Raw genomic sequence first — 26,837 nt, 5'->3', positions numbered from 1 at the left:
ATATACCTACACTCCTACTGCTTTTTCTGCTCAATAGCAGAAATTAAATCAATTTGCACAATAAAAATATAACCAATACAGTAAATGTTTATAAAACTGGTTAGAAATAGAAATGGGCAGGCAAATAGATATTAGCCAAAAAGAAGAACCCACAAAAAGATCCCTTTTTCTTTCACCATCTGTTTTTAGATTGTAACCCCTTTGTCCAGAACTAGGTTTACAAGACGGGCCATAAAGCACCTCACTCGAAACTCAGTCCTTTGGCGCCCATCTTCAGTTCAACTAAAAACTTTATTTCTGACCCGTTGGCCACTTGCAAATCAGCCATTTTCAAAATTTAAGCCTAGGGACAGGCACTGTTAGCCAATAGCCAGACTTGTTTACCTCCCAGTACATCTTGACATTAGACTGACCTGAATTTTACAAGCTGGGAACGATTACGTAACAGTATATAATTATACCTAAATATATAATTTAAGAAAGAAAACAAGATGTAACGTGGAAAGAATTACCAGCGGGTCAAGTTGAGGTGGTAAATTAGGGTGCAAATGGTACTGCTTACTCTGCCTTTCTTTCAAATACAACCTGCCCTGCATTCTATGTAATACAAGAGCTGTATTTTCTTTATTATTAAAATAAAAATTATTGGTAGCTCCGCAACTGAGAACAAAGCCTTCACACATTTCAACAACCAACCAGGTGGACCCCCAAAATACACAGACCTTGACGATTATTGATCGGCATGAGCCAGAAGCAGCTCCACAGTCCTTCAGGCCATTTGAACATTTGCACAGCCCCTCTGAGGCAGCGCGCTGACTGGAAACCTGCACACCATGAAGCTGGCAGTGACAACTCTATGCTGCCCCAAGAATCACAACCTGAAGGATCACTGCACATCCCAGATAGATTTTTCAACATTTTCTGTCAAGGTGGAAAAACAGTAGCACGGGTTACAGGCATAACTCGGGGCAGACGGGCCCCTACCTCTGAGGAATTGGCCTCACGGTGCACTGGGAGTACAGGGGCTGAGGGCAGGCTCCCCTCAGGGCACCATAGTGGTCTCTGAGCTCAGGGGCCTTTCCGCTCCTGCGGGAAGCCGCCGCGGCGCGGTGGGCGCTGAAGGCACCGTTATCCCCTTCCTCCCCTCGAAGCCAGCGAGGTTCCCTGCAGGGCGGGAAAACGGCATCCGCCTTCCCTCGCTGCTAGGGGCGGGGAGCGGAGCCGGGCGGACTACAGCTCCCGAAGGGCTGCGGGCGCCGAGGGCCGGCGGCCTCGCTTCCTGCCCCGGCCTCACCTCAAGGGCCGGCGGTGGCGGGAGCCGATGGAGGGCACCGACGAGGAGGTGCGGGTGCAGTGCCCCGTCTGCCTGCGGGAGCTGCCGGGCGCGCACATCAACTCGCACCTGGACCGGTGCTTGCAGGACCGGGGGGCTGAGGCCGAGCCGGGCTCCTCGCCCCCCTCCAAGCGGCCGCGCCTCGCTGCCGCCCCGCCGGGGAGCCATGCGCAGGGGGAGCCGGAGGAGGCCCGCCCGGCCGCCGGACCCCCCCGCGTCTTCTCCCTCTTCCACAAGGGCCGGGGCGGCGGGCAGAGCCCGGGAGCCGCTGGCAGGAGGAGCGAGGCGGGGCGGGAGGAGGCCGCCGTGAAGCCGGAGGAGGGAGGCTCCGCAGCGCCGGCGGGCAGCGGGTCGAGCCTGGCGCAGAAGCTGGAAGGGCAGCCCCTGGCCGAGCGGCTGCGGCCGGACACGTTAGGGGATTACGTGGGGCAGGAGCGGGTGCTGGGAGCCCAGACCCTGCTGCGGTCCCTGCTGGAGACCCACGAAATCCCCTCCCTCATCCTCTGGGGGCCACCGGGCTGCGGCAAGGTGAGTGGCGCCGCCGGGCCCCGCCGCCGCTCCTGCCACGGCCTGGCCCCGGGTCCAGGGTGCGGCGGTGAGGCATCAGGCACAGGTTCACCCCGCGCAGCTCGGGTTAGGTGCCCAGGCCCTTCTCTGTCTCGTGTGGCTTTCGAGGCTAATGAACTTAAAGAGTGGGACCGGTTTATTTTTCTGAACTCACCCTTTTTTCTTGCCTTATTGGCTTCTTTTGTGATCTCTTTATGTGGGCTGCTGCCCAGAAGTTTTCACTTAGATTACAAAAACACCACCTGCCGCCTGAATAAAACAGAAGTGGCTCAACCCCACCAGCCCCACTCCCTGCAGCTTGCACTTTGGTTACGCACGCCCTTGTCAGTTTCACATAATCTAGATTTGGTAAACTCCAAAGCTGTTAACTAAAATGCAGAAGGTGAGAAGCTTAAAAACAGCAACAAAACGGAATCAGTAAAGATGTGTAGGAAATTGAGTGAAATACTGGCAAGATTACTAGTGTAGGGTTTGCTTTAGCTCACAAATTCCAGCCCCCTGACAGAAGGCAGCACAGGTGTGGAAGGGAGCTAACATCATGGCCAGCCACTCGTCCAGCTATAAACCTATAAAATAATCCACCTGAAACTGATAAGTTTTTGCAGGATCTGGCTGAGGGAGTCTCTTGTTCTGCCTCTTTTAAGATACCAGGGGCTGACCATGGTAAATCCCAAAAGGCACTATAATTACAGCACAGCAGTGAAGGGATCCACAGCTGTAGTGAGGGAAGGACCAAATGAATGCCTCAGGTGTGGTCAGGAGGGAGATCTCAAAAGATCTCACCTGCATTTTGTCCTTTTTCTCTGTATTGTAGATTTTGGGGGTTGGGGGTGAAGCTAAGCAAGCAAAATATATGGTTATTTCTGTCAGTCTAATGTGTGCACAGCACTAAGTTTTGCATATTATATGTGGTTAGATATCTTGGTTTTGCCTGAGAGTATTTGTGGGAAATTTTGGATAAGGAAAATGATAACTGATGAATTAATGCTAGCACAGAAGTTAAGGACAGAGCAGCAGCTTGCTCTGCTCAGCACACTTACCTGAAGATAAAAAGAGACTTGATATGTATGGTATTTGAATAATAATGTAAGTTAATAAGGAGCAGGTGTGAGAACAATTGATAGATTAATACTGTTAGCAATGATGCAACAAGTTGTTCAGGCTAGATAACACACAACTGAAAAGAACTAGCTGATGAGCTTAAATTATTGCCCCTTTCTTTAAAATAACTGGGTAATACCAGAAAGAGAGAGATCTGAGGACAAGAGGTAAAGAAGGGCTGTTTCTAAAAACTTGTCAAGGGTGAGGTGGCTCGCCAAGCAAAATGGCCAGAGACAGAAGTAGAATCGAATTCTTTAATAAATAGGAGTCCACCTTATTGAAGGAGGAATGTCTTCAGGGGCTTGCGTCTGTATTTATTCATACTCTTCTGCCTTTTGTTTCTTATCTGTGTCAACAGCATCTGCTTGCTCTTTCTTGAAGCCCTTTTTTTCCTTAGAAGATAACGCTGTTACGTATACAGTGGTAACAAAGCAAAGGCTGCATAGAGTCTCTGGAAACTGGAACTGAATCCACTGGCCTTTGGGTTGTGGTCAGATGAATCCACTGTTTTTTTGGCTATGGAAATGCTTTTTCAAGAGCTTGTGACAGCTTACACTTGTGTTTCAGGTCTTTTTTAGGAGCCTTCTGTGGTACTAAGGCTCGTTTCGAATAGGGGTGACTTGTTTCATGCATGTAATAATGCAGCTTTCACTCTTCTTTCCCATGACCTGTCTTCCTCACCCATATGCCTTGTGCAGAGTTGTATTTACTAAGCTTGCATCTCATAGAGTTTAAATTCTACTGCTCATGAGTCATCTGACCTGCTTCAAAGACTGTGCCTTTTGCCCCATCAAGGAGCGGTTCCACAATTTATCCGTTATATTTTCTCATTCCAAGTATTTAAGCTGTTGGGTAGCTCATCTCCTTCCTAGGTTATTCCTCAACAAATAAGTTTTGAGGCTACATGCTCAGACCATCCATTCCTGGCTGAATCAGAAATGCCTACTGCAAAAAGTTGAACTTCTCCCTTCACCCATGCGTATCAATGTCTCTAGGATAGTGCTAGAACATAATTTTATCTCAGGCCTTCTTTCCCATGAATCATATTGTCTGTCTCAGGTAAATGGCTTAAAGTTCTATCCTTTACTTGGATATTAAATTCCTGTCCTTGCAGATTTAATATGCAAGGCAAAATAGTCCCCCTAAAGAGGGAAAAAGAAGTCTGTGGTTGCCTGCCTGCCTTATTCAGTTACTGTTTAGGTTGTATGTATATAATGTGTAAGAACACATTTCATAAGGAAATAACCTGAAACAAGTGGAGGATGGACAGATGAAAGGGAAACCTATATCTCTTTTTATGTGAAGAATCACATAACTTAGTGCCTGAAACTTGAAAGATCTTGTGAAAGAGAAATAAGTATTCTCGCTGCCTCAGGACCTGGTTGACTGATAATCAAAAGCTTCTGTTAAATACAGTCTTTTTCAGTGGGAAAATATTAAGAAATAATGGCATGTTATGTAGCTTCAAATGTAACAAGCCCATGTGCTGAGCTCTGCTTGTCAAAGAAAATAGCCTTGCACTGGAGAGTAGTTGCTAAAATAGGAGTATAATTAGATATGTTGGTCTAAATTCAGAAGTGCTGTGTAAGATGGTCATAGACCCCTTAAACCTCTTCACACTTCTGCTACCCGTGGAATCTGATTATTGCCGCCCATCTATGCTTTCTTCCATTTCTACAGCTAAATGCCGCGCTAACCAATACTTTTGAAAAGGGTAGAGCAGAACTATGTAAAAAAAATAAAATAACTGGAGATGGAATTAATCCTTGGGCCAAATTTCAAATTAATTTACATATTATTTATCAATCTGGACCTTTATGAGGAGTAGTAGTTCATCAGTCTTTTTCTGTCCTCCTCTATGCAAGAAGAGAATGATCTTGGCTATTAAACCGCTATAAATGCAGTATTTCATATTGTAGGTCAAGAGTACTCTTGGAGAATTTTTATCATGATTGTAATAAAGCTAGATACCTGAGGAGAAATACCTGTGTTTTGTACTGCTCTGCCCAAGTTGACTTCAGCTTCAGCTGCACTTGACTATTCAAGGAATCACAATCAAAATTGGAAAAGACAAAATCAGCGTACTTCTCTTATGAGTTTATCTTCTTTTGAGTTTCCACCTGTATTTATTGAGTTTTCTTATTTTAAGGGACCGTGATCTTTGTGCTTTTAATTTGTCATCCTGATTTCTTAGGAAGCCAAGGTGCTCTAGGTGAAAAGGCTTTGACTCTTTGGTTTTTTTTACTTTTGTCACTATTAAGTGTTGAACACAAGAATGTATTTTCTGCTTTTAAGAAGCTGGCCAGATGCAGGCCAGAAGAAGAAACACCGCCTCAAAGAGATGCCATGGTTATTAACTTAGGAACAGTTAGCTTGTTCATCCTGACTATGCAAATTTTTAAAAGCCTGTATGAATCCTAGTGTAATCCGAGTAAGCCGTTCTGTGATTTATGACACCTTAATGCAGGGATTTAGATTTTTGCTTGTCTGCCATGGGGCACCAATTTTAGTAAAGAGTTAGCTGGGGGACACAGCGTAACTTGAGCACTGAATAATTTTCCTGCCACAGATACGGCTAAGCCTTGTAAACCTGAACATTCTGTATTTAAATACGGTAAACATTCCCTCTATGTTTGCTGTTTAGCAAGACAAAATGTAGGCAGCAAGTGTCTGGAACCTGCTTGCTAAAAAAGATAAGACGAACATTCATGCATGATTTTCTGGGGTCCATATCTGCAATCTGGTACTAAGGTGAAATATGCCGTGTTGATATGAGCGCAAAGCATTAAAAACCCCTTTCAAAGACCACCAAAGTGGTCTTTGAAGTTTGTATCAAATCTCCACTGAGTATATATTTTGTTTCTGGGATTTTCTTGTATTTCTTTTCTTTGTTTTTTATTCAAGACTTTGCTATGTGACACATTGAAACACAAGCAGCAAGTCCAACTTATGTATTTTGCTCCCCGCATATTTATTGTCCCTTTCCTCCAGCGTTTTCTATTTTGCTAATTCAAGTGATTACCTAAATGGCTATGTGATTACTTGAGTGTATTTCATCTTCTCTTGTTCGTACGGTTTGGGGCCTGATTTGAACCATTTGAAGTAATGAGTTCTTTTGATTGATTACCATGAGATTTCTAACTGAAAATACTGTCTTTTACAGTAGCATAGAGTGAAAGTCGAGAACACCTCTGAAAAATGAGTTTGTCTCTGCCATTGCTTGGGAGAAGTCTTCGAATACAGTGTGCTTGATTTTGCTTATGCTAGTCTAAATCTGGAATAATTTAGGGTAGCTCTCTAGGAAGAGAAAACTGGAAGAGAAAATACAATTGTATTTGTAAAGCAGATGGAATACAAGGAGACAAATCTGGATGCACCAAATGGAGGCACAGCTCCATTTCAGTAAACATTATGCAATGACCTTGCCTCTGTTTATGCTTGGTCGGACTTGGATTCTGGAAGTGCTGTAAACCACATGCTGTGGCTGTTGTTCAGTGACACCTTACTCCTCCAGTAGTCTCACAGTGGGCTATTTGGGGTGTGAGGAACCAAACAAGATGGGTAAGAATAGCATCTGCCCTTATATAAATGCCAACTGCTGCCACTTTTGATTGCGTTTATCTCTATAGGCAGTGTCCCTGAGCCATGTTCATCTGCTATCCTGCCAATTTCCTTTAGACGCAGTCCGGCTCATCTCCTGTGACACAGTGCGGTGGCTTGGGGTGAGCTCAGCAGTGTTGGGTAGGACAGACCCCAGCTTTTTAAGCTGCATCCTAGGGAACTGCTCCCCTGGCTGGCATCCAAGGATGCTGGCACTGTTGGTGTCACGCTCAGGGCAGTGAAACAGACTGTGGCCTTTCCTGACTGCTTGTCAACCACAGTATGGCCCTGCTGCCCTCAAAGGGAGGGTTGAGGGTGAGGATAGGCTGTTGATGGCAACACCGTGTAAGCAAAGATATGGAAATCCTGGCCAGAATAAAGGAAGAGGCAAAAATATGAGGAAAGTCACAGTCAGAGAGCAGCATAAAAAAAGCAGGATGCCAGTTCAGAACTCTGATAACATAGTTTAGACCCTACAAGTCTATAGGTGTAACTAGCCTGTTGGGCTTTTGCACTAGGCTGTCAGTCTTTTGTCATTCCTGCTGCAAACATAATTCACACTGTGGTTTGCTCTGGAACAAACCAGCAAAGTCACTTGGTGGGGAAGCCTAGATGCCAACTAGATTATCCCTGCTCAGGAATAATCCATGCTGCACTGCAGTCTATACTCTAATGCAGATCTGTGCCAGATCTGCTTTGGTCACCCAAACATGGCCTAGCAGACTGTGCAACCTTCCAGACTTGATGGGAGAAGCATGTATGTTGGAAGGCCCCATCTATGTACAAGGAGAGCTCTTGCACCAGTGTGGTCCCATAAAGTGTAGTACGAGTGGCAGCTCTTCATGAGAAGGATGTGAGAGGTGAAAAGGGCTGTGAGGCTGGAACAGAACAGAACAACTGTGAGCTGTTCTGCACACCTTGCAGGAGCTCTCTGACATGACTGCTGAACACAGTATAGATATAACCTGAGAGACCATGTGTTTTCTGTGACTGACACCTACAGTGACTTTTTTGCTAAAGTTATGCAATTTAAGAATGAATAAGGAAAGTCTCCATGAACAGGCAACTGTAGGCAGATCCCTAAACAAGGCCTAGCTGATCTTCCACAAGAGTGACCTTAGATTTCAGTCAGCTCTTGACTGGAGTCGTCTTGACTATGATCTGACCATATACACTAATCTCTTCCCAGTTTTTTCAATTCTGCTTTCTGAAGAGAGCAAGGCAGTACCACTCTTTATTCCTGGCTTTGATGAGCTAATGCAGCGGGCATAGTTTAATGGCCTGGTAAAGAGGTGCAAAAATTAAAAGACCACCTTGCTTCTAAGCGGGTAATGTTAGGCGTTGAACATCAGCATTAATAGGACATGCTTAATTTGTACTTGCTTTTTTTTGTTTTCTTCCAGCCATGGGTGTGAGGCTGCATTGACTAGGGGCAGCGCAGAAAATAGGGAAATAGGTTACGCCAAAGAGAGTTGCCCAGTCAAGAAAACTTGTGGATATACAGAAATTTCTTGTCTCCTAGTACAGACATACAGCTAACCAAAACAGCAAATCTGATTGACTTATCTGCTCTGACAGCAAGAGATGCGTATAGGCAAGCACACTTTGTGGGTTACTTTTATTTCATCCGTAACTCTCATCTAATCCTGGAGGAACTGGTAGCATAGTTGCTGGGAGTGGGCTTGTTTGGCTATTTTTTTGTTTGGTTGGTGGGTTTTTGTAAATCTCGGGTAATTGCAGCCTTTGGGAAAGGATATTCCCCTTTGGGCTGGCATGAAGAAATTTGCAGGATGGTGGAGGAGAGTTTCAGTAGTTAAATGTTTGTTCTGTTTGTAATGAATCTGGAAATAAGGGACCACAGGCTCAAGTTGAAAATGTTATTCATGGGTGAGTAATGGTTCATGAAATTCTTGGTGGATATGTTTCCATGTTTCAGAATGGCTCCTTATGATGGCACTTCTTCAGGCTGTCTAAACAGATAAGTCACTAAAGTCTTGCAGTTTTCAGCATAAAACTTGAGATGAGTTTGGACAGTTTGGTGGGGTCACGGAAGAGGACGGGATTTCTGAAAGGGGCAAGGATATTACACTGTGAGCTTGGTGTAAGGTGTAATTTTTAGTGAAGTTAGCAAAAGGCATAGGATCAGCCCTGTTCTCATTGATATAAATACCACTTTACTTATGGGAAGCAATACTTCTGCTCCTCCCCAAAAGGAAAAAAAACATGATCTAAAGAAGAAACACCCATATAATAAACAGAGCAGAATATCAACTTGTTTAGATTTCCACTTCCTGCTTGTTATGTTCATTCTGATATGGAAATCTCATTCATATTAAATTGCAACATCAGTGTCACTATTTTAAAAGACTTTTTTCCTAATGTAAGAATCAAACCTACTACAAAATTTATTTCAGACAATGAAAGTCAGTGTGTTTTCTTCTGCCTTATTCTGTATTGGGTTTTTAATTTTCTTCTTATCCCTCAAATACATTGCCCCTGAATTTAGTGAGAGAAACTAGAGGTTTGGCATATTAGTTGCAGTTCTGTGCTAGTGCCTTCCATACTTAGACCATCCTGCTTAACGTAAAGTCTCCACTGGGTTATATGTTCCCTAGGTTGTAATCTGATAGTAACAAAGAGGGGGAAAACAGTGTAGCATGTTACTGAGTTTCACTGCAGATGGTAGGAGAAAAAGTAGCATAAAAAAATTGAGCTCGCTGGGAATAATAGGCTTTCAGAGGAATAGGGAAAGTTTCATTGTGATGGGCAGTTTAACTTACTAAATGAATGATTGTGCAGAACAGAAGGAAGAAGCCATGGGCATGCCTGTCCATGTCAAGCACTGCTTTCGAAAGGCAATGTTTGTTATTCTTATTACAACCTTTGTTGACCCAGAGGTTGGCAGAGCGGAGAGGTACATGCTGGCTGAGAGCTGTGCAGCAGTTTTCAAGCAGATTCTTGATCTAACAGTAACTTTCAAACAAATCTCTTTGTAATTTTTTTTCCAAGTTAGGGGTAGAAATATGGACTCTGTGCATGTGCTTAAAAACAAATCCTCATTGCGTTTTTTTTTCTGAACAACAAAACTATCTATGACCTCATGAATGAAGGCCAGGATGCAGTTCGAGCTACCAGTTCAAGTGGAGCTACAAGAAGTATAGCCACTTGATATTTTTTCTTTTTATCCCCCCCCTCCCTCCCTGCTGCCACTTTTAGAGAAGGAAGAGGTACATTTTTCCTTTTTCATCCTCAAATTTGATGTATTGGGGGTTTCCATTCTTTCAGTGATTTTTAAAGCATGAGTACATGCTCTGAAGGTACATTCTGAATCAAGGCCCTTTTGTAAGGAAACACCAACTTTGGTTTTATCTTGTCAGCTTAGTTTCAAAGATAGTTTCACTTTTTGGTTTTTGATTTCCCAGTTCTTCCTGATTTCTGTAGGCTTTGCTGCAAGAACTTTCCAGCGTCTTTCCAGTCTTGTCTTCTGCAGTGATACAAGGAGGGGAGAGGCTGGTGCTTCAGCTGCAGGATTGAGAGAGGATCTGACACAGGATGTGAGTCTTGTATTAGGACATGAAATGACACCTCTGCTGAAGACATTCAGGAAGCCCTTACTAAAACTAAAGCAAGAATAAATAGCGATACATCCTCCCCCTTAGCCTCCCCTTTCCCATCTTGGGCTGGTTGCCATTTCAGGGACAAGGAGATCCATTAAAAAGAGCAGCGCTGTTAGGGCAGTGAATGAGGTCCTGCCAACACCACTGGTAGCCGTGTGGTAGGTGGTTGCTTCTGCAGCCTCCGTGCAAGAGGATCAGGTTGGCAGCACCTGCTGCTTTAACCTCAGTACTTGGAATATCTTCTGAAGCGGTTTTGTCAGCACCTGTCCCACTCCTCATCTGCTGAGGCTTTCCTGTCTTCAGTCTCCTTGGGCTCCTCCTTTAATAGAAAAGTGAGCTTGGTGGAAGAATCACCTGTTTTTTCGGTAGCAGCACTTTCAAGTGGAGATCCACTCTGCTTGGGACATCCAGATACACCTGCCTTTACTAGGGGTTGTGAGGAAAAGTCTGAAAATAATGCCTGTGATGTTTTTGGGTGTAGTAAATCTGCCTAGTAGTACCATAGGTTGCTTGTGCTTTGTTAGGCTCAAGTGAAATTCCCTATAAATAAATTCTGATTTGAAGGAATTGTCTATAAGGAAAGAAAAACAATGTAGCTGCTCAAACCAGACAACAGTTTCTTCAGTCAGCTGTCTTTTACTTCCCTAGGCCAGCATTTGATTGCTGTTGACTATTTAGATTTAAAGAGTTACATTTTCTTAAGTATACCTACAGTTTCTAGTACTGTAGCTTTTTATTTCTTAAACGTGGTTGCACCGTAAACTCTCCTGCAGGTGTCTCGGGGTAGTCCAGCTCTTTATCCATTAATATACTCTACAAAATAATTGAACGGCAAATTGCAGTCAGCCCGTCTTATGTGACAAATGTATTTGGTGAAGAGTTCTTCTGTGGTAAAGGAGACAGCTGTCATTGCTGTCCTTTTCAGTATTGCGACTGAGTAGGTCTGGTACGTAAAAGTGCAGGCATTAGAAATGCAGCAGTGGAATTGGCAGCTGCCTCTTGCAGGAAGTTTTTAAATCTTCTGTGTGCTAGAATAGCATAAAGTAAAATACCTTACTCTGTAAACTGTCAACACGGTCCCTTTGTCCGGAACATTTAGCTTTGTTCTTTACTTATTTCCTTCAAATGAGTACTGTCTGTGTCCAAAACGATTTTTACAAAGCTTTCTCCTATTGCTGTTTCAGACTACACTGGCACACATCATAGCCAACAGCAGCAAAAAGAATGGCACGAGGTTTGTGACACTGTCGGCCACAAGTGCCAAGACAAATGATGTTCGAGATGTCATCAGTCAAGCCCAGAATGAAAAAAGACTCTTCAAGAGAAAAACCATCCTCTTTATTGACGAGATCCATCGTTTCAATAAATCTCAACAGGTACTGTACTACGCCGCTTTTTGGAAAAAGCCTTTGTCAGTACTTCTGTAAAAGTTCCCACTTTGCCTTAAGATGATAGCTTACTTCAGGCTTTTGATTATAATGTTAATGTTTTTAGTAGATTAATTTGGGAAAAACATAAAAATTAAATTTCATAGCTAAGTTCTGATCAATGTTTAATTATTGTGATTCAAAGATTTAAATAAAAGTCTGAGCTATACTTGACTTTTGTTTCTGCAAAGTCATGTTAGTAATGTTTGCTGTACATATCTTCATTTCAGCCTCCTCCACAAGGGTAGCATTCTGCATTACCTTTAAAAAGGTCTGGAATGCGGATGTGCCTAGGGTGTTTGGTTTAATGTTGTCCCCTCTTCTCTGTGAGAAAAGAGACCATAGTCATACCATGGAAAGCTTGAATTCTGCAATACAGTTGCAGTTTCTCTAGCAAACTGTACTCTGATCTTCCTATCATTTTCTGAGCCATCCTACAGAATTATGCAGGGAATTGTAGCCCTAAAGATTGGTTCCAAGAGTATTTAGAAGTAACCTCACTATTTGTTATACTTGATACGGCAATTTCATGATATCTTACATTTGCCAAGTAATAAACTGAGGTCACATAAATAAACTAAAAATTCACAGATTTTTGACACTGTTTCTTTTCAGCTGGTAGGGTCATTCTTGGTGCAAGCAGGAGTTACTAAGGTGAACAGCCCATAACGTGCTGTGTGTGTGAAATTAAATCATTTAGGTAGCTGAGCAGATGAGCTGCCTTGTCAGTGAGGTTATTTGTCATATCAACAGGGAACCCAAAGACTCACAAGACACAAAAAACATAGCCTACTCACATGGAATGTTTCAGGTTGTCATTGATTGCAATCAGCTTTTTCTGTTTCCCTCCCATCCTCAGGACACTTTCCTTCCTCACGTCGAGTGTGGAACGGTGACCCTGATAGGAGCAACCACAGAAAATCCTTCCTTCCAAGTCAACGCTGCTCTTCTGAGCCGATGCCGGGTGATTGTACTGGAGAAGCTCTCGGTTGAAGCGATGGAGGCGATTCTGATGCGGGCCGTCAGGTCTTTAGGGCTCCAGGTTTTGGGCCAGGGCAGCCAGCACGGCAACACTGCGACTGGCAGCAGCAGTGAGAGCTCGGAGTGAGTACTTTATGGGCTGCAGGGTGTTAACGCACACAGCCCGAGGAATTGACTGCCTGCCAGGGAGAGAATGAAGCAGTTGGGGGGTGGGAAGAGAAACCCTAGCCACTTCTAATAGTAAAGAAAAGAAGTGGCAGCATATGGCAGGGACGGGGGGTGATAGGAGAGAGAGAATTCAAAGCACTGTCTCTCTCCATCCAAAACATAATCTCACCATCTGGATTAGGAGAGAGGGTTTTATACTTGGATCTGTAGCTCCTGACTCACCCTCCCAGGATATTTAAATCTGTTCTGCTGCTGAGGATTTGCTATGGAAGCCTGTAACTGGGTCTTTGTCATGTCCTAATGTGTGTTACTTCTTGCTACTGGTTGTAAAAGCATCATGTTACCATTAAGTGGTGGATGGGGCATCCGCTCTTAAACTAATTTGGAAGGGGCCAACAAAAGCTTGTTATTTTCTGATAATTTTTTTCTAATAAGATCAGGGAGGATACTATGCAAGATAAGTGCTGTTGTATATTTTATGGTATGCTGTGGGGAGGGGGGGCTGTCGCTGTGAGGTGTTAATAGATTGTTTTAAGATAGACTTTGTTTTTCTCTGCTCCTTGTTGTCCAAGACAGATAGAATCACATTAAACATTTGGAGGAGTTTTGGAAAACCCGAGGTCCAGATTTGTCCATAAGGGATGTTATCTGCCTTCTGAAATGACTAGCTGGCATATAAGAATAGTGCTTGGTATTGTACTACTTTTATGCAAGTTGTTACAGTTCCTTCATGTTGATTCTTGTCTGTACTCCTAGTAATTAACAGTCTATTGACATGGTGGTAATTGGGCAGCACTCTGTATAAAATTAATGAGGGGGAGTCCACTTTGTCCTTTAGGTTTGTCACAGAACGTAAGCACTAAGAATCACTCACCTGAATGCTGAGGTCAGGGCAGGGAAAAGGAAAGCTATTCCCATTTTATTTTTAGGATACCCTGCCCCATGGCTTACTCATTTGTAGCTTTAACATATTGTAGTAATGTGAATTTTAGAAGAGGGGGCAGTACTGCATGTCAGCTTTAATGTAATGGCACAGCTGTGGTTGTGACTACACCCTGACTGGGGTTCAGAGACTTTCCTTTCTGTATGGGATTAAAGTACAAGGCATAGTTTCAGCTGCAGTTGTTTGGGTTTGGGTTTCGCTAGACTCTCCGTATCTGTAACCTTCCGTTAGCTATGGATGATTTAAACAGCATGGTGTGGTGCTTCATTAAACTGAACGAAGTCTGGCAGGTAGATTGTCAGACTAGCACAGTTTCAGAAATCTATGAAAAGAGAGAGGGCCCTACTCCAATGGCTAACGTAGGAGTCACGCATTTGAAAATTAAAATGGGGTTCAGAATCTAGGAGCATTGGTAGTTGTGCATTAAGTCTTTCCTGTCTCTCCTGCTGCTATCTGGTTCAGGTCTGTAGTTGATACATACTGTTGCTGATGAGTTTGGTGTTTTATAAGCCATTCTGTCCCTCACTGTGGTTCTGGTTTTTGTCCTCCTCCTTGCTTCACTGTCCATACCATTTCCTCCTTCTTGCTTCACTGTCCATACCATTTCTGCTTCTTCATTTCTTCTCCATCTACTAGTCTACAGGAGCAGATGTGTCTCGCCTTTTACCTCTTCACCTCCCTGCCTCTATGAAGCAGGGCTGTCGTTAGATGCAGGCAGGTAGCAGTGTTCATGCTGTCCTGAGGAATAAATTAAAGTCATCAATTCTAGTTGAATTGGTTGTTCACTGTGCTCACCTTTGCTCCAGACTTGGAAAAGGAGCTATAAGGCAGCATGTCCCCAAATGTGGGGCATGCCCACTTTGAAAATGCTGCAGAGATCTGTCCAGAAGGCACAAGAGATGTGTATATTGAATTTTATATTTCATTTCCCATGTGAGTCTTCCTTACCAAACCACAGAAGTGTAGTATGAAGTACTGCATGTGCTGCTTGGCCTCAGTTTATCAGATGGTCTTGGTATCACATTACTTGCCTAACATGATGTCTGACCTAGATGACATTTTGAAGAAGAGGATGATTCTTTGTGGTCTCTCCCATTCCCTTGAAGAATAAGATGAGAGTGAATCTTCCTTAGTCTTTACAGGCATCTTCTGTGCTCATCAAGAACACAGCCATCGCTGAGTGATTCAATAGGTTTCACTGTCTCTGCACTCCATGCATGTACAGCAGTTATCAAAAGGAAAGTGTGCTCTACATGAATCTGTTTCCTTAAGTTTTCCTGGTGGCTTTTTCTTATCTTGCTTCCACCATTGCTGCAGGTTTCTGATGAGGTCATGTCACCTGGCTTCGCTTCACCCCACTGTGGCCTTTTCTTGCTGTAAAGCTGAAATAGAGCTAGCAGGAGGTGTTACCTACTGTGGTATCTTTTTCTTTGCTATATCATCACGCTCATAAAGCTTCTTTGACAGTTTTTATATTTATTAGTTACTGGATTTCTTTAGGATAAGATGTGCTTTACGTTGTATTTTCATGAACTTTACTGCCATCAAAGTGTGTCTCTTAAAGCCTGCGGTAAATTAAGCTGAAAGTCAGAGGAATATAAAAGGAAGAAACATACTAATGAAGAAGAAAAGTAAGGAGAAGTCAATGTTAAAGATGCTTTATATTACTGAAACTTTGCCTGTGCTTTCTGCAGTTGACTCTGTCTCAGTTGTAGCGCAAACTGTTCCGGGTGTACACTGATATGCTACACTTACACGTGTCAGTGATGGAGGAAATAAAATTCATCTTTTCTTGGCTTTTTATTTTTATCATTCAAGTGCTGCCTTCAGAGTGGTATCTCTAATTGAAGTCAGACAGTAATCTGGATGGTGGATTAATGTATTTGAAGTTAGATAGCACAGAAGGTGCACAGCTGAGGGAAACGGAAGAATCCCCAGTTTCCTTTTGGCAAGCCCAGACATCATGCAGTTCAGCTTGTTAGTGGCTGTATTACAAGTACTGACAGGTTTTGAATTCACTGGTTTGTAAATCACAGTGTTGAAGATGGTCTTCCTTTGGGTCTTTAGTGTTCAATGCCTTTTTGAAAATCATTCCCTTTTTGGAACATCCATCCAATTTCCTTGCAGGAAATAGAGTTGCCAGCATGAGAGGCAACATTCAAAGACAATGCTGTTAAGGCAGTGAGCAATACATTATCATACTGCAGTATTTCAGATGAAGAGCCGTATTTGCCTGTAAGAGTGTTGCAGTTTGTCAAGGAGCGAGTGTAGTGAGAATATTGCACTGAGAAAGTAAGAAAGTACTGATTTATATGTGAAAGAAGCAGTGGGTACTTTCATCTCATGTTCTGCTCAATTATTTTTAAATCTTTCATCATACAGGTTCTCCTGGCCTGGACTACCTTGTATTTACTCTCTGATATTTCTTACGCCCTCTTCTCATTGTATCAAATGCTGCGCTGTTGTACAGGTTTTATGGGTAGATCATCATATGTTTCATGTTGGTTCTTGGCACAAACTGTCTTGAGGGTATTGGAGATAAGGAGGAATGGGAAGAAGGATTTATTATCCTGTAGTGGTAGTTTTCCATTTCTTAAGCTAATATATCACCTTCAGCTCAGTGAGTGATGGATCCTGGGGCATCCCTTTTGGCTTGTTTATGTTTTTGTCTCCAAGTATCATCAGTTACAAGGTACCAACATTAAGCATTGGCATGCAGTGGGTGTTCAGTGTTAATTTTGGAGATTGAAAAAAATATGAGCTTGCCCATCTGCAAGAGGATCCGGAGCTTGGGAAGAGGTCAGAAAGCATGGGAGTTATTCTGCCTTGCAGTTCCAGGGTGTACAGAAGTCGGGTAAAGTGTAAGGGTGTAGGGCACTTGAACTTCTGAAGACAGAGTGGGCTTAAAAATGTAAAATACAGCAAGGGTCTTTTGAAAGCCAAGGTAATGAAATAATTGTCATCCTGATTTTGAAATAAGGCTCCTGCCTACTGAAGTTAAACCATCAAAAAAATGGAACTTAAGATTTCAATTCATCAGAAAAAATAACTGAATTCAGTTATTCTGAGTATAAAATGTTACTGTTTCCAAATACTGAGCATGAACGGAGCTGAGATTATGGAACAGGGAAGCATTATGTTGTTTCCAATCAGTAATTCTCAGCAATATGCTGTGCAAATAGCTTGTATGTGGCAATTTTCTCCATTTGGTTTTGTTCTTTTTATGCCCTGTATGTCATGCTATTGTTGTAGACATGGACTGGATCAGCCTAATATATAATATATTATTTGGAGTGGAATTTCTGTTACCAGTATGTTGTAACTTGGATTTCACCATGGAAGTGGACAAGGCCTTTGCTTGTAACCAGATTTTCCTAACTTCCTTGTGCATATTTTTTTCAATTCCTGTGATACTAATTGCTTGTGTTGAGTCAGCAGGGCACTTAGAGACCTACAGTGAAATTGAAGCGAGAGGAATACAACTCGGCTTTCTTGCCCAGCTTCTAATTAGCAAATAAATGGCAAAAGTGCTCTGAGGCCTCAACTTTGTTTGGGACAGACGTCTCAGCTTCTTGCAAGTGTAGTATCTGCCTTTTAGGGGTCTGAAAGCTTCACCTCCACTTGCACTCATTGAGCGCAGCTGTGGGTATCGATGTGAGGAAGCCTCAAGCACACGGTCTTCTCTGCAAACAGGAGGCAGAGCTTAGCCCTTGCAGGTGAAACCTTCTCTTCAGTCTGCCCTGTTGGTGTATACCAAGTGTTTGCTCAGTGTGCAGCATATTTGGTTTTGTTCCCTGTTGATGGAAGTATTAGCAGCAGGATGCCTGTTTGTAGTGCCTGCTGGGTTTTTAAAAATGTCTTTGCTTTCTTTCCTGGCTTCTTTCATTGCACATAGAAAAATCTGGAGCCTATCTGTAGTGCTAAGGGGTGAATGGAGCTCCCTGATTTTCAAGGAGTTTGATGCATGAAATACTTGACTGAATAAGTCCCTGTTACATTGTTCTTCTTTACAGTTCAAACATGAAGATGGTGTTTGAAACACATAGGAGAAAGTGCAGTTGTTTTGTAGTGCCACACTGTGTGTGTGTGTTTTGGGGTTTTTTTAGCTTTATCAAATACATGAGAATGAAGAAGATGGAAATAAAAATATGATGAGATGCATATGTGTATATAGATAGATTTATTTTTCCCACAGGATGTGATTACTGCTGCCTAATCTCTGCAACATGGGTTATGGCCCTTGAAGACATTTGTCAGTCTTCACTTGCAGTGGTGTGGAATTAAGATTGTAGCTCTAAAAGTTTTTCTCTCTTATATGTGGACATGAGGGGGCACAAATACTGTCTGTTGGAGTTTTTCCAGCATCTACTGTTTTTTTCTTTTGTGTGACAAGTGCAAAGTGGATTTGCAAGGAGGAAGAGGAGGCAAGTAATAAAAATTAGTGGATACATGTGTCTGGGAACCCTGGCATTGCCTTTTCATTCACCACTTCTAGTAACAGTAATAAATCTTTATGATGAATGAGGTGCAGGGCTGTTGTGAATCCTTAATTATTTGGCACACAAGGACTTCATAAGAAATTGCCTCTCGTGCCAGCTCTGTGCGTTAATCTATGCTGATACATGTCACTCTTGATTTTCGGTCCAGTTACTAAAAATGGCTAAGTTTGGACCGTTACTTAATGTCATGCTTTAATTCCACTAGCTGCTCTTTCCAAATAAAATCAGTTGTACCCTCTGCCCGGCAAACACCTTAGCCATTATCTTGTCTACATAACTGAAGTTTGAGGGTCAAATCCTCAACAGTATGCATGTGAGATGTGCAGAGGCGAGTTGGTTTGCATGTGCCCTGACAGTGGTGATTGCAGCCCAGCAGATGAAAACCTGGAGAAAGAGCCTGAGGACTTTCCCAGATTTTTCACTGACCCGCTATGAGATCTCAGGAGATCTTTACCTGCTGCTGCATTTCTCAACTCTTCCTGTCCTGTTCATTTAGATTGTGTGTTCGCTGGAATTTGCTTTTTTATGTGTTTGTATAGTCTGGCACACTTGGAGTAGTAGATGGCAAGAACAGTGCATGCACTGGGATGCCTTTTCTTTCTAGTAAGATATTTTTTGTACCCCAGTGACTAAGATGTAATAGCTCTTAACATTTAAAAAAAAAGAATGCAGGGCACTCAGATGCTTTACAATGTAAACAATCCTTCCAGTTGCTGCTTTTTAAAGAACACCTGATAGCCTCTCTTGCTGGTGGTAGTTAGTTCAAAACCTTATGCTAATTACTTTATACTTCAGTGTACTCTCTCACGTACCCGTGGATAGCTTCCTACCTTTTCATTCTCCTTCCAACAAGGAATTTGAAGTGCTAGCTATGAAATGCTGATGGAGTAAAACCTTGTAAAGTTCAGTTGCTTGTGCTAGAATTGTGCTCTGGCAAAACGCTAGCCCTACTTTCTGTTGAGCTTGATGACATGAGGAAAAATAAGGGGGTTAAATAGATGAGAGCTCCTGCCCTACCTTTTTCATGTGCAATTGTATTTAACTTGCATTGGGGCAGGAGGAAGAGGGGTTGGGTCCCACAGTGTTCCCCCACACTCTGCAATGCTTAATCATGACAGAATGAGTTAATAACAAAACTTAAACCCAACAAACCTTGCCTTTGCCTCTCAACAAACTTTGTAAAGAAATGCCATCTCTAGCTTAAATACGAAAGGAGAGGAGCATGGATCAGGGCTAACTGTATGGTTATTCTGTTGCAGATTCCCGGTGTACATCGAGGAGAAAGCTCTAAATACCCTAGCCTACCTTTGCGATGGTGATGCAAGGACCGGACTAAATGGACTCCAGTTAGCAGTTCAGGCCAGATTAGCAGCGGGGAAGACCACCCCTTTAAATATTAGCAAAGGTGGTTCTGCAGATGGCATTGTGATAACAGAAGAGCATGTAAAGGAAGGGCTACAGCGATCTCACATCCTGTATGACCGAGCAGGTGAGTTCCTGACATAGTCTCTGAGAAGCAGTCTTCTCAAGAGCTGGTAGTCTCTATAATTTCTGTTTCTTCTCCCCCTTTCGTACCAGATGGTGAATCAGTGGTTGTACTGAAATTTGGCCTAAAAATTACTTTTACTTTACAGTGTAGCAGGCTCACCCAGAAATTCCTTCCAAACAGGGTTTCCTCTGACCACTTAAGAAGTGTAGGGTAGTTGAAAGACGTATTTGCATCCCTGCCAACAGTTCCACGGTGAAATTATGTGTTCTTTAAGGTTATTAGAATATTGTCTTCTAAGGGGATTGCAATGTAAAGAGGGAGAAGTAATTTGATGAGGAGATTTGTTCTTGGAGGGTTGGAAATCTTCCATTGCGCTTCTACTCCTTTGAAAGTCTTGGACATGCTCACATTCACAACAATATAGGTGAAAACCTGAGCAGTTGGATTTATTTTTAGAATTGCTTTTTAAGGTAATGAATTTTGTAGCTTGCTTAGGGCAGGTCACATAAATCTAATTGCATTTAAGGCTTCCTAATGTGATAACCACTCTTGCTAAATTTGTGACTTGGCAATGTTAGGCATCACAGTAGTTGGCCACTATACCATTTTATGTGAGAAGGTTAAAAATCAGAGAGTGAATGTTAGAGATTAGATGAATCCCTTTGAACTCATATGCTAGTTCTTCGGCAATACTTGAATTACTGTGCAGTATAGTATCAAATGATTATGCCAAGCAGTATTTGGAGGATTGATTGGTTTTTGTTTTGCCACTGTATCTGATATGCTTAATTAACTGTCGCTACTCAAAACCTGTGATAATGGATTTTTCGAGGTTGGTTGTAAGCCCTTCCAACTCTGAAAAATGCCGTGATTCCATAATGTATATGTCTGTTTGCAGCTTTCTTGTTACACAGAGGAAACGATGGCTCATTGTCAAGAGAAAGTCAGCTGGGCAGATATTGATATGATGGCAGCTAAGTCGAGGGTAGACAGGGGGAGGGAGAAGAAAAATTTTATGGGGTCTGTGGCAGGAAGAAGTCATGATTAGGAGGAAACGGAAAATCTGACCAGTTTACTGGTGTGAGTTTCTTGTGCTGTGTAGGTCCCTTGTGTGTTTGCTGTCGCCTTGTGGCCACTGTCATGCAGAACTCTTGGCTGTGTCTATTGCTCCCAGCCTTCCTAAGCCTATTTGCTCTTAGAGATGGCACAGAGTGTCCCTTCCTGAGGCTTGCATCAAGTCTAGGTAGCATGTGTCAGCCCCTTCTGCATGACAGAAATCCTTCGAGCTCTGTATAGGGTTTTTCTTTCTGTCAGAGATTTTCAGAGAGTGGTGAGAGCAGTGAAAATTCTGTTTTTCTTGACTGTACGAATGCCAAGGAGCCTGACAACAGATACTGTAACAATAGCAGGTTGCTCGAGTACGTGCCTTTACAAAATTCGTCTCTTCTGTGGAGTAGTCTGTGTCTCGGTTGACCACTTTTGTCCATAGTGGAGATAGCTGTTTGTCTTTTTATATACAAAGGGCTTCTGGATAGAGGCTGCTGTATAAATAGAGAATTTTTGTAGCAAGTTTTAGCTAATACTTTTTGAATCACCGTTGTGGTGGTGGAATCTACAATCTGCTAATATAAAGTGCTTCAGCCTTATAAAGTGGGGGGACATGTAGTGTGTTCATGTAGAAGGCACTAAATAATTGATTAGTGTTCAGTCAGAGTTGTGTCAATTTGGAATTTTGATTTTACATCATTATTTATTTTTGGTCACCTTCTGCAAAATTGGACAAATATATGTAGTTGGACATTCTTTTATGTACTTTCACCAAGAACTCTAGGAAGGAAATGATTCATAATGCAGTCATTAGGCTATTGTTCTGATCTTTGTGCAGATAGTAAAGACAAGATCTTTGTGCAGATAATCTATGCTTCCAAAAGTCTTCTTCTGTCCTTTATGGATGGGCAGTTGATGTTTACTTTTGGCTAAGACAGAAAATATCGTGAGATGGGAACTGTGATTTTACTTCTGCCCACTACCTTATAAATAGGGATTGCTGAAGAAGTCCAGATATTAATTATGGTCAGTGAAACTGAAGTCTTTTCCCTGTCTTCTACCAATAAGGCTTTAGATAAATCATCATATTAAATTAGCTGGAAGACTCTTCATGAGCACGTAAAGCAATTTAGTGGCATAAATCAAAAGAGATTTATGCATCTGTATACATTAGACACTAGAAAATCCCGTCCTCCCCAAAGCTTCTTGTGCAGTATCTTGTTTCTCATTGGAAAGGTACTTACCTTTGTGGGAACTGCATAGAGCAAATGTGTTTTGATTCCAAAAACTCTTTAGACTTTTGATTTCAAGAGGCATCCAGGATGCAGAACAGCAGCAATAGATAAGTTGGCATGTGTCTGTCTCCACTGAATTGATATGGCCAAAATCTGTGTGTTGGCTAACCAGCCTGAGAGACAGAGCTAATAAATAAAGGTCTGTAATGGTCTGTAAAAAGTTCTTTAATTATTTTTTTTAAATTTTTTCATTTTTTTTAAAGTGCTTCTGGTAACTTACATAGAATATATAGAAACTGCATTTTTTAAAAAGAAACATAAAACTTCGTTGCTCCATGTATTTTGCCGTTAATTGAAATTGCATTTAAAATACAACTGAAGAAGCCCAAGTCTGGTATATAAGTATTGTCATCATTTTGATGACTCAGTCACCAACATTAACTTTGTGAGGAAGGAGATAAAAGGAGAAAACTGTCCCCTTTCTCAGCCTGCATACTCTGAAGTCCCCTGCAGGTATGTATCTCTAGTCCCAACCTATCTCCTGGATTCCTTCTGCCTCTCCAGCTGCTATCCCCAAGTATGACACTTTACAGTAACCCAAACAGTGTATAAAAGCACTCCAGGAAAAAAAAAATCCGGATGAGTCCAGCTTCTGCAGATATTTAAAGACTGTCTTCCTTACTTTTAAGAGACCAAGAGACGCCTCTTCCAAGAGGACAGTGCAAGTTCAGCTGCTTGGGTTTATTGCTACTAACTAACTAACTCAAGTGTTATGACAGAGCATGGACACGCTGTTTGTGTTGGCACGAGTAATGCCTGCATACCACAGGGCTCTTTGTGTGGAGTCCTCGCAAAAATAGCTGTCTGCTGCCTTGTGTACGCCAGCAGCGCGTGTGTTGAATTCCCCACAGAACCATACTGCAGCGTGTACAGCGTTGCAGGAAGATGGACCTAGTTTCTGACCTGGGAGGTAAAGATCTTGCTGGCTATGAAAGGATAAATTGCAGCTGTATGGGAGCTTTGGTTTTCTAACTCATGCATGCGGCCTTTTATTTGGCAGGGGCTACAAATGATGGTGATGTCTTCTGATACGGCCCTTGAGCTGTAAATCCTTTTAGCCGTAGGAAGAAGAGAAGTATTAACAGATGGCTGTGCATGCAGCCAGTTGTCTTTATAATACACACTTCGCTGTGAGCCAAGGAATGCCAGGCACTTTAAAAAATAAAAAAGGCAGATTATGTTGAAAGTTTAACAACAATATTGCAGCAAAATACTCTTACGAGTTTGATTAAAAGAAATGCATAAGAATCAAAACCAGCTGCACAGAGAAAAATTGCAAGCAGGAAGGGTCTCATTCAGTGTGTGTAATGTTGACCCTCTGTTTTATCTGTAGCCCTGAAAAGATGTGTGGAATGGCTTTGTTTCTCCTTGGAGTCCATATCTAATCTTATATTAAACTTTAATGTTAAAAAAAATTACCTGGTAATTCATTCCATCTTCCCACTCCTTCTTTAGCAGTCTGGCATTTCAGGTTTTGTTTGTGGGTTTTTTGTTTCAGCGGCTTACAGTTTTCAGGACCCTTCCAGTAGTGCAGGTGCCCACAACTGAACTTGACATTTCTTAGGAATTTGCCAGGGTTGTGTGCTGTGATACAGTTTCCTCCAGATTGTATAATGTGCCATCATTATATATCCGCAGCAATGTTTCCTTTTTTTCCCTACATAGTACAGCAAACTTGTGTGTCCTTTACTGCACGCTTTATTTTCTGGTTTTAGTTGATGTGAAATTTCTTCTTCTAAATCATCACTAGTGTATAGTACTGGATTTCTCTGAATCTTCTCTTGTCTTCTCAGAGCTCTGTGTGTGTCCAAAAGCAATGGTCAGTGGATTGTATGTGGTCATACTTTACTCGTTGTCAATTAGGAGATATTTATATAGGGTGTTCTTCCTAACTGCTTAAAATATCTGTATGTTTTTTGTTTTGAAGGGAAGTTCATTAGGGTACCAAAACCAAATTGTTTGCCGTGCGGTGTTTAAAAAAACACCCTCCTTTTCATCTGCAGTTACTCTGTTTGGCTTACGTACTTAGTGGAATGAACCATGTGGAAAAGCATGAAGACGACGTTGAAAACATTTTAATGAACACCATAGTAACATACACATAAAAAGAACTTGAAAAAGCAGGTTATGTTTACCTGCTGTGATCTAGTAAAATATATTCTGTTCCCTTAAATGCATTTCACTTTTTTTCCTCCTAACAGCTTTGTGTATCTCTTCTTCCCCATTCTAAATAGGAGAAGAACATTACAATTGCATCTCTGCCCTGCATAAGTCTATGAGAGGCTCAGATGAAAACGCTTCCCTTTACTGGCTTGCTCGAATGCTTGAAGGTGGTGAAGATCCACTCTATGTGGCAAGGAGGCTGGTGAGGTTTGCAAGTGAAGATATAGGTCAGTATTTGCAGTATTTCTTGTTGGAATATTATGTTGAGTGAAGATCTGCCAGGCTTCAGGTTTCCAAAAACTGGCATTGGAGGAAAAAAAACGACCCCAAAACAGCTGTATGCAGAATAGGTACAAAACACTGAAATGCTCCACATCCTACAAAAACCTTGTATACACAGACAGAGACCTATGTGCCGTGGCATTGTGATGATTACCTACTGCAGGAGAAACATATATTTTTGGGTCAGGTTTTGGCAGTGTATTAATATGGATTCTTTTAAACTCTGGTGACTGTAGGTCACTAGTAAACTTGTGTAACAGAGAATGTGCATTTCAGGGATGTCTGCTTTTTTAGTGACTCTGGAAGGTGAATGCCTAGCCTGACTTGCAAACCTCAGATTTGATAGCTGACTCCCTGGCTGTAAGGCATCTTGATTGACTTATCCACAGTAACAGCTGCAGCAACACTTCAGGCACGTATGTGATGGGTGAAGAGTTATGAGATCTGGGGAAGCTATGTCTATATAGCAATATTTCCCCATTTCTTTCTCAGTTCGAAAAGTAAGTGAATCATACATGGGCGGCTGCTGCTCAGGCTGCCACCATGTGGCAACAGATTTAGTCTGTAAATCATACCCACAATTTAGACCTTTCCTTTTGGGGGGAGGCAGAAGAAGGAAGGCTGTGGATGGAGGCAGTATTTCTTATGTACTGCGAAGTATTGTACCAGAGGTTCCAACATCTAAGAAAGCAACTTTGAAATGCGCATGGATAACCTTCTATCTTACAGGAGTGGGGGAAGACATGGTAACTAAAGTAAACTGACTAACCTGCTTTTATCTGATCCCTTTTTGTAGGGCTGGCAGACCCTTTGGCTTTAACACAAGCGGTTGCTGCTTATCAAGGCTGTCACTTTATTGGAATGCCGGAATGTGAGGTAAAGGCTTCATTAATTCACTGATGTGAAAGCAATGCAAACTGTAAAACCCATCTGTAATTATAAAAAGAAACAGAGATTGCAAGGACAAGGAAAATTTAGTTACTTGTTCATTCAGCATGCCCTTTCTTTGACAAGTAAGAGAGCATCGTAGCTCTTAAAATAGATGTGGTAGTTTGAAATAAAATTCACTGCATATTTATTGTTAAGATGTGGTATGTGAACTAACGTCATTTTGCTCTGTCCATTTTTTTTCTCTCTGTTAAAATATTCTGATATTATAAAGTAGCAATTCCTTATTAGTAGTGAAAATTGCGAAGAGCTGTGTGCTTGTTTAATAATATTTGTACTATAGTAGCAGGCAGAGGTCAGTTTAAAAACATAATCCCTGTCACGCTACACAAACAACCTGAATAACAGACCTTTTCCCAAAAAGCTTAAAAGAAGTCATTTAACATTTTCCCTTTTCTTGTTTCCAGGTCATTCTAGCACAATGTGTAGTGTACTTTGCCAGAGCACCAAAGTCTATAGAGGTGTACAGGGCGTATAGCAACGTCAAAGAATGTCTGAGAATGCACACGGGACCTCTGCCGCCTGTGCCGCTGCACCTGAGAAATGCCCCAACAAGGCTCATGAAGAACCTGGGCTATGGTAAAGGCTATAAGTATAACCCCATGTACAAGGAGCCTGTAGAGCAGGACTATCTACCAGAAGAGTTGAAAGGAACGGACTTCTTCAAGGAACGAGAAACGTGACCGCCTTGCTCGGAATGGGGTTTTGATTTTATGACTCGTACATTTGTACTGGGGTGCAAATTCCCCTTACTGTTTCAGCCATCTGTTACTGTGGTTGAAAGTATTAAGCCACTGAGCCTTTCAGATACTTTCTTATCCTTCTGGTTTTGCTGCTGTTATTCTGAAGGTGTTTTGTCAGGAATTGCAGCTAGGCAGTGTAGAAATGCAAAAATAAGCTTTATCAGTACAGTGCTGTTACCCTCTGGTTCAAATGAAATGGAGGAAAAACGAGAGACATATTTCTGGCTCTTGCTGTGAGACAAGGAATATTATTGTGGTGATTTTTAAAATCGGTATTTATTTCAGATTTTGAGAATGTTTATTTTCTGGAAAAATAGTAAATCGTACACCCTCTGCTAAAATATGGTAAATAAAATATAATTACAGTGTAATTCATGCTTTTTCGATGTTCCAGAGACTAATTTTGTACAACAGCATTTAGTAAACCAATAAAGTTGTTAAAAATAGTGTCTATGCATTTGTTTAAATATTCTTATGACAGCAGTGTGGTTTTGAAAGTTTGAGGTTCCTTTAACTTTATCAGCCCTGCTTTCCAGAGCAAGAGTAAATCATTTTGGAAGCAGAATAGGCATGAAAATAGCTGAATTATGCTAGTTTTTTAAGTTGTATCACTTAAATTTTTTTTTATTGTGTG

General features: G+C 42.0%; 2 protein-coding genes across 2 annotated transcripts in view; one reads left to right on the top strand and one right to left on the bottom strand.

The window, feature by feature from the left end:
- The window catches only part of MYLK4 (myosin light chain kinase family member 4), an 85,855-nt gene extending 73,280 nt beyond the window's left edge, over window positions 1–12,575 (bottom strand). The window contains exon 1 of the mRNA XM_054192213.1: window positions 12,443–12,575. Within this exon, the coding sequence (XP_054048188.1) occupies window positions 12,443–12,498 (56 nt within the window). The 5' untranslated portion in view covers window positions 12,499–12,575. The remainder of the gene's footprint in view (window positions 1–12,442) is intronic.
- WRNIP1 (WRN helicase interacting protein 1) lies at window positions 1,262–26,623 on the top strand. The gene is made up of 7 exons (XM_054192216.1): window positions 1,262–1,861; window positions 11,403–11,594; window positions 12,505–12,749; window positions 19,496–19,725; window positions 24,302–24,457; window positions 25,309–25,388; window positions 25,868–26,623. Exons 1-7 carry the CDS (start codon window positions 1,322–1,324, stop codon window positions 26,141–26,143), a joined length of 1,719 nt encoding a protein of 572 aa, XP_054048191.1. The 5' UTR covers window positions 1,262–1,321; the 3' UTR covers window positions 26,144–26,623.
- Window positions 26,624–26,837: the final 214 nt, after the last annotated feature.

This window comes from Rissa tridactyla, chromosome 2 (genome assembly GCF_028500815.1).
Source record: "Rissa tridactyla isolate bRisTri1 chromosome 2, bRisTri1.patW.cur.20221130, whole genome shotgun sequence".
NCBI lineage: Eukaryota > Metazoa > Chordata > Aves > Charadriiformes > Laridae > Rissa > Rissa tridactyla.
This window is presented reverse-complemented; position numbering and strand designations above follow the sequence as displayed.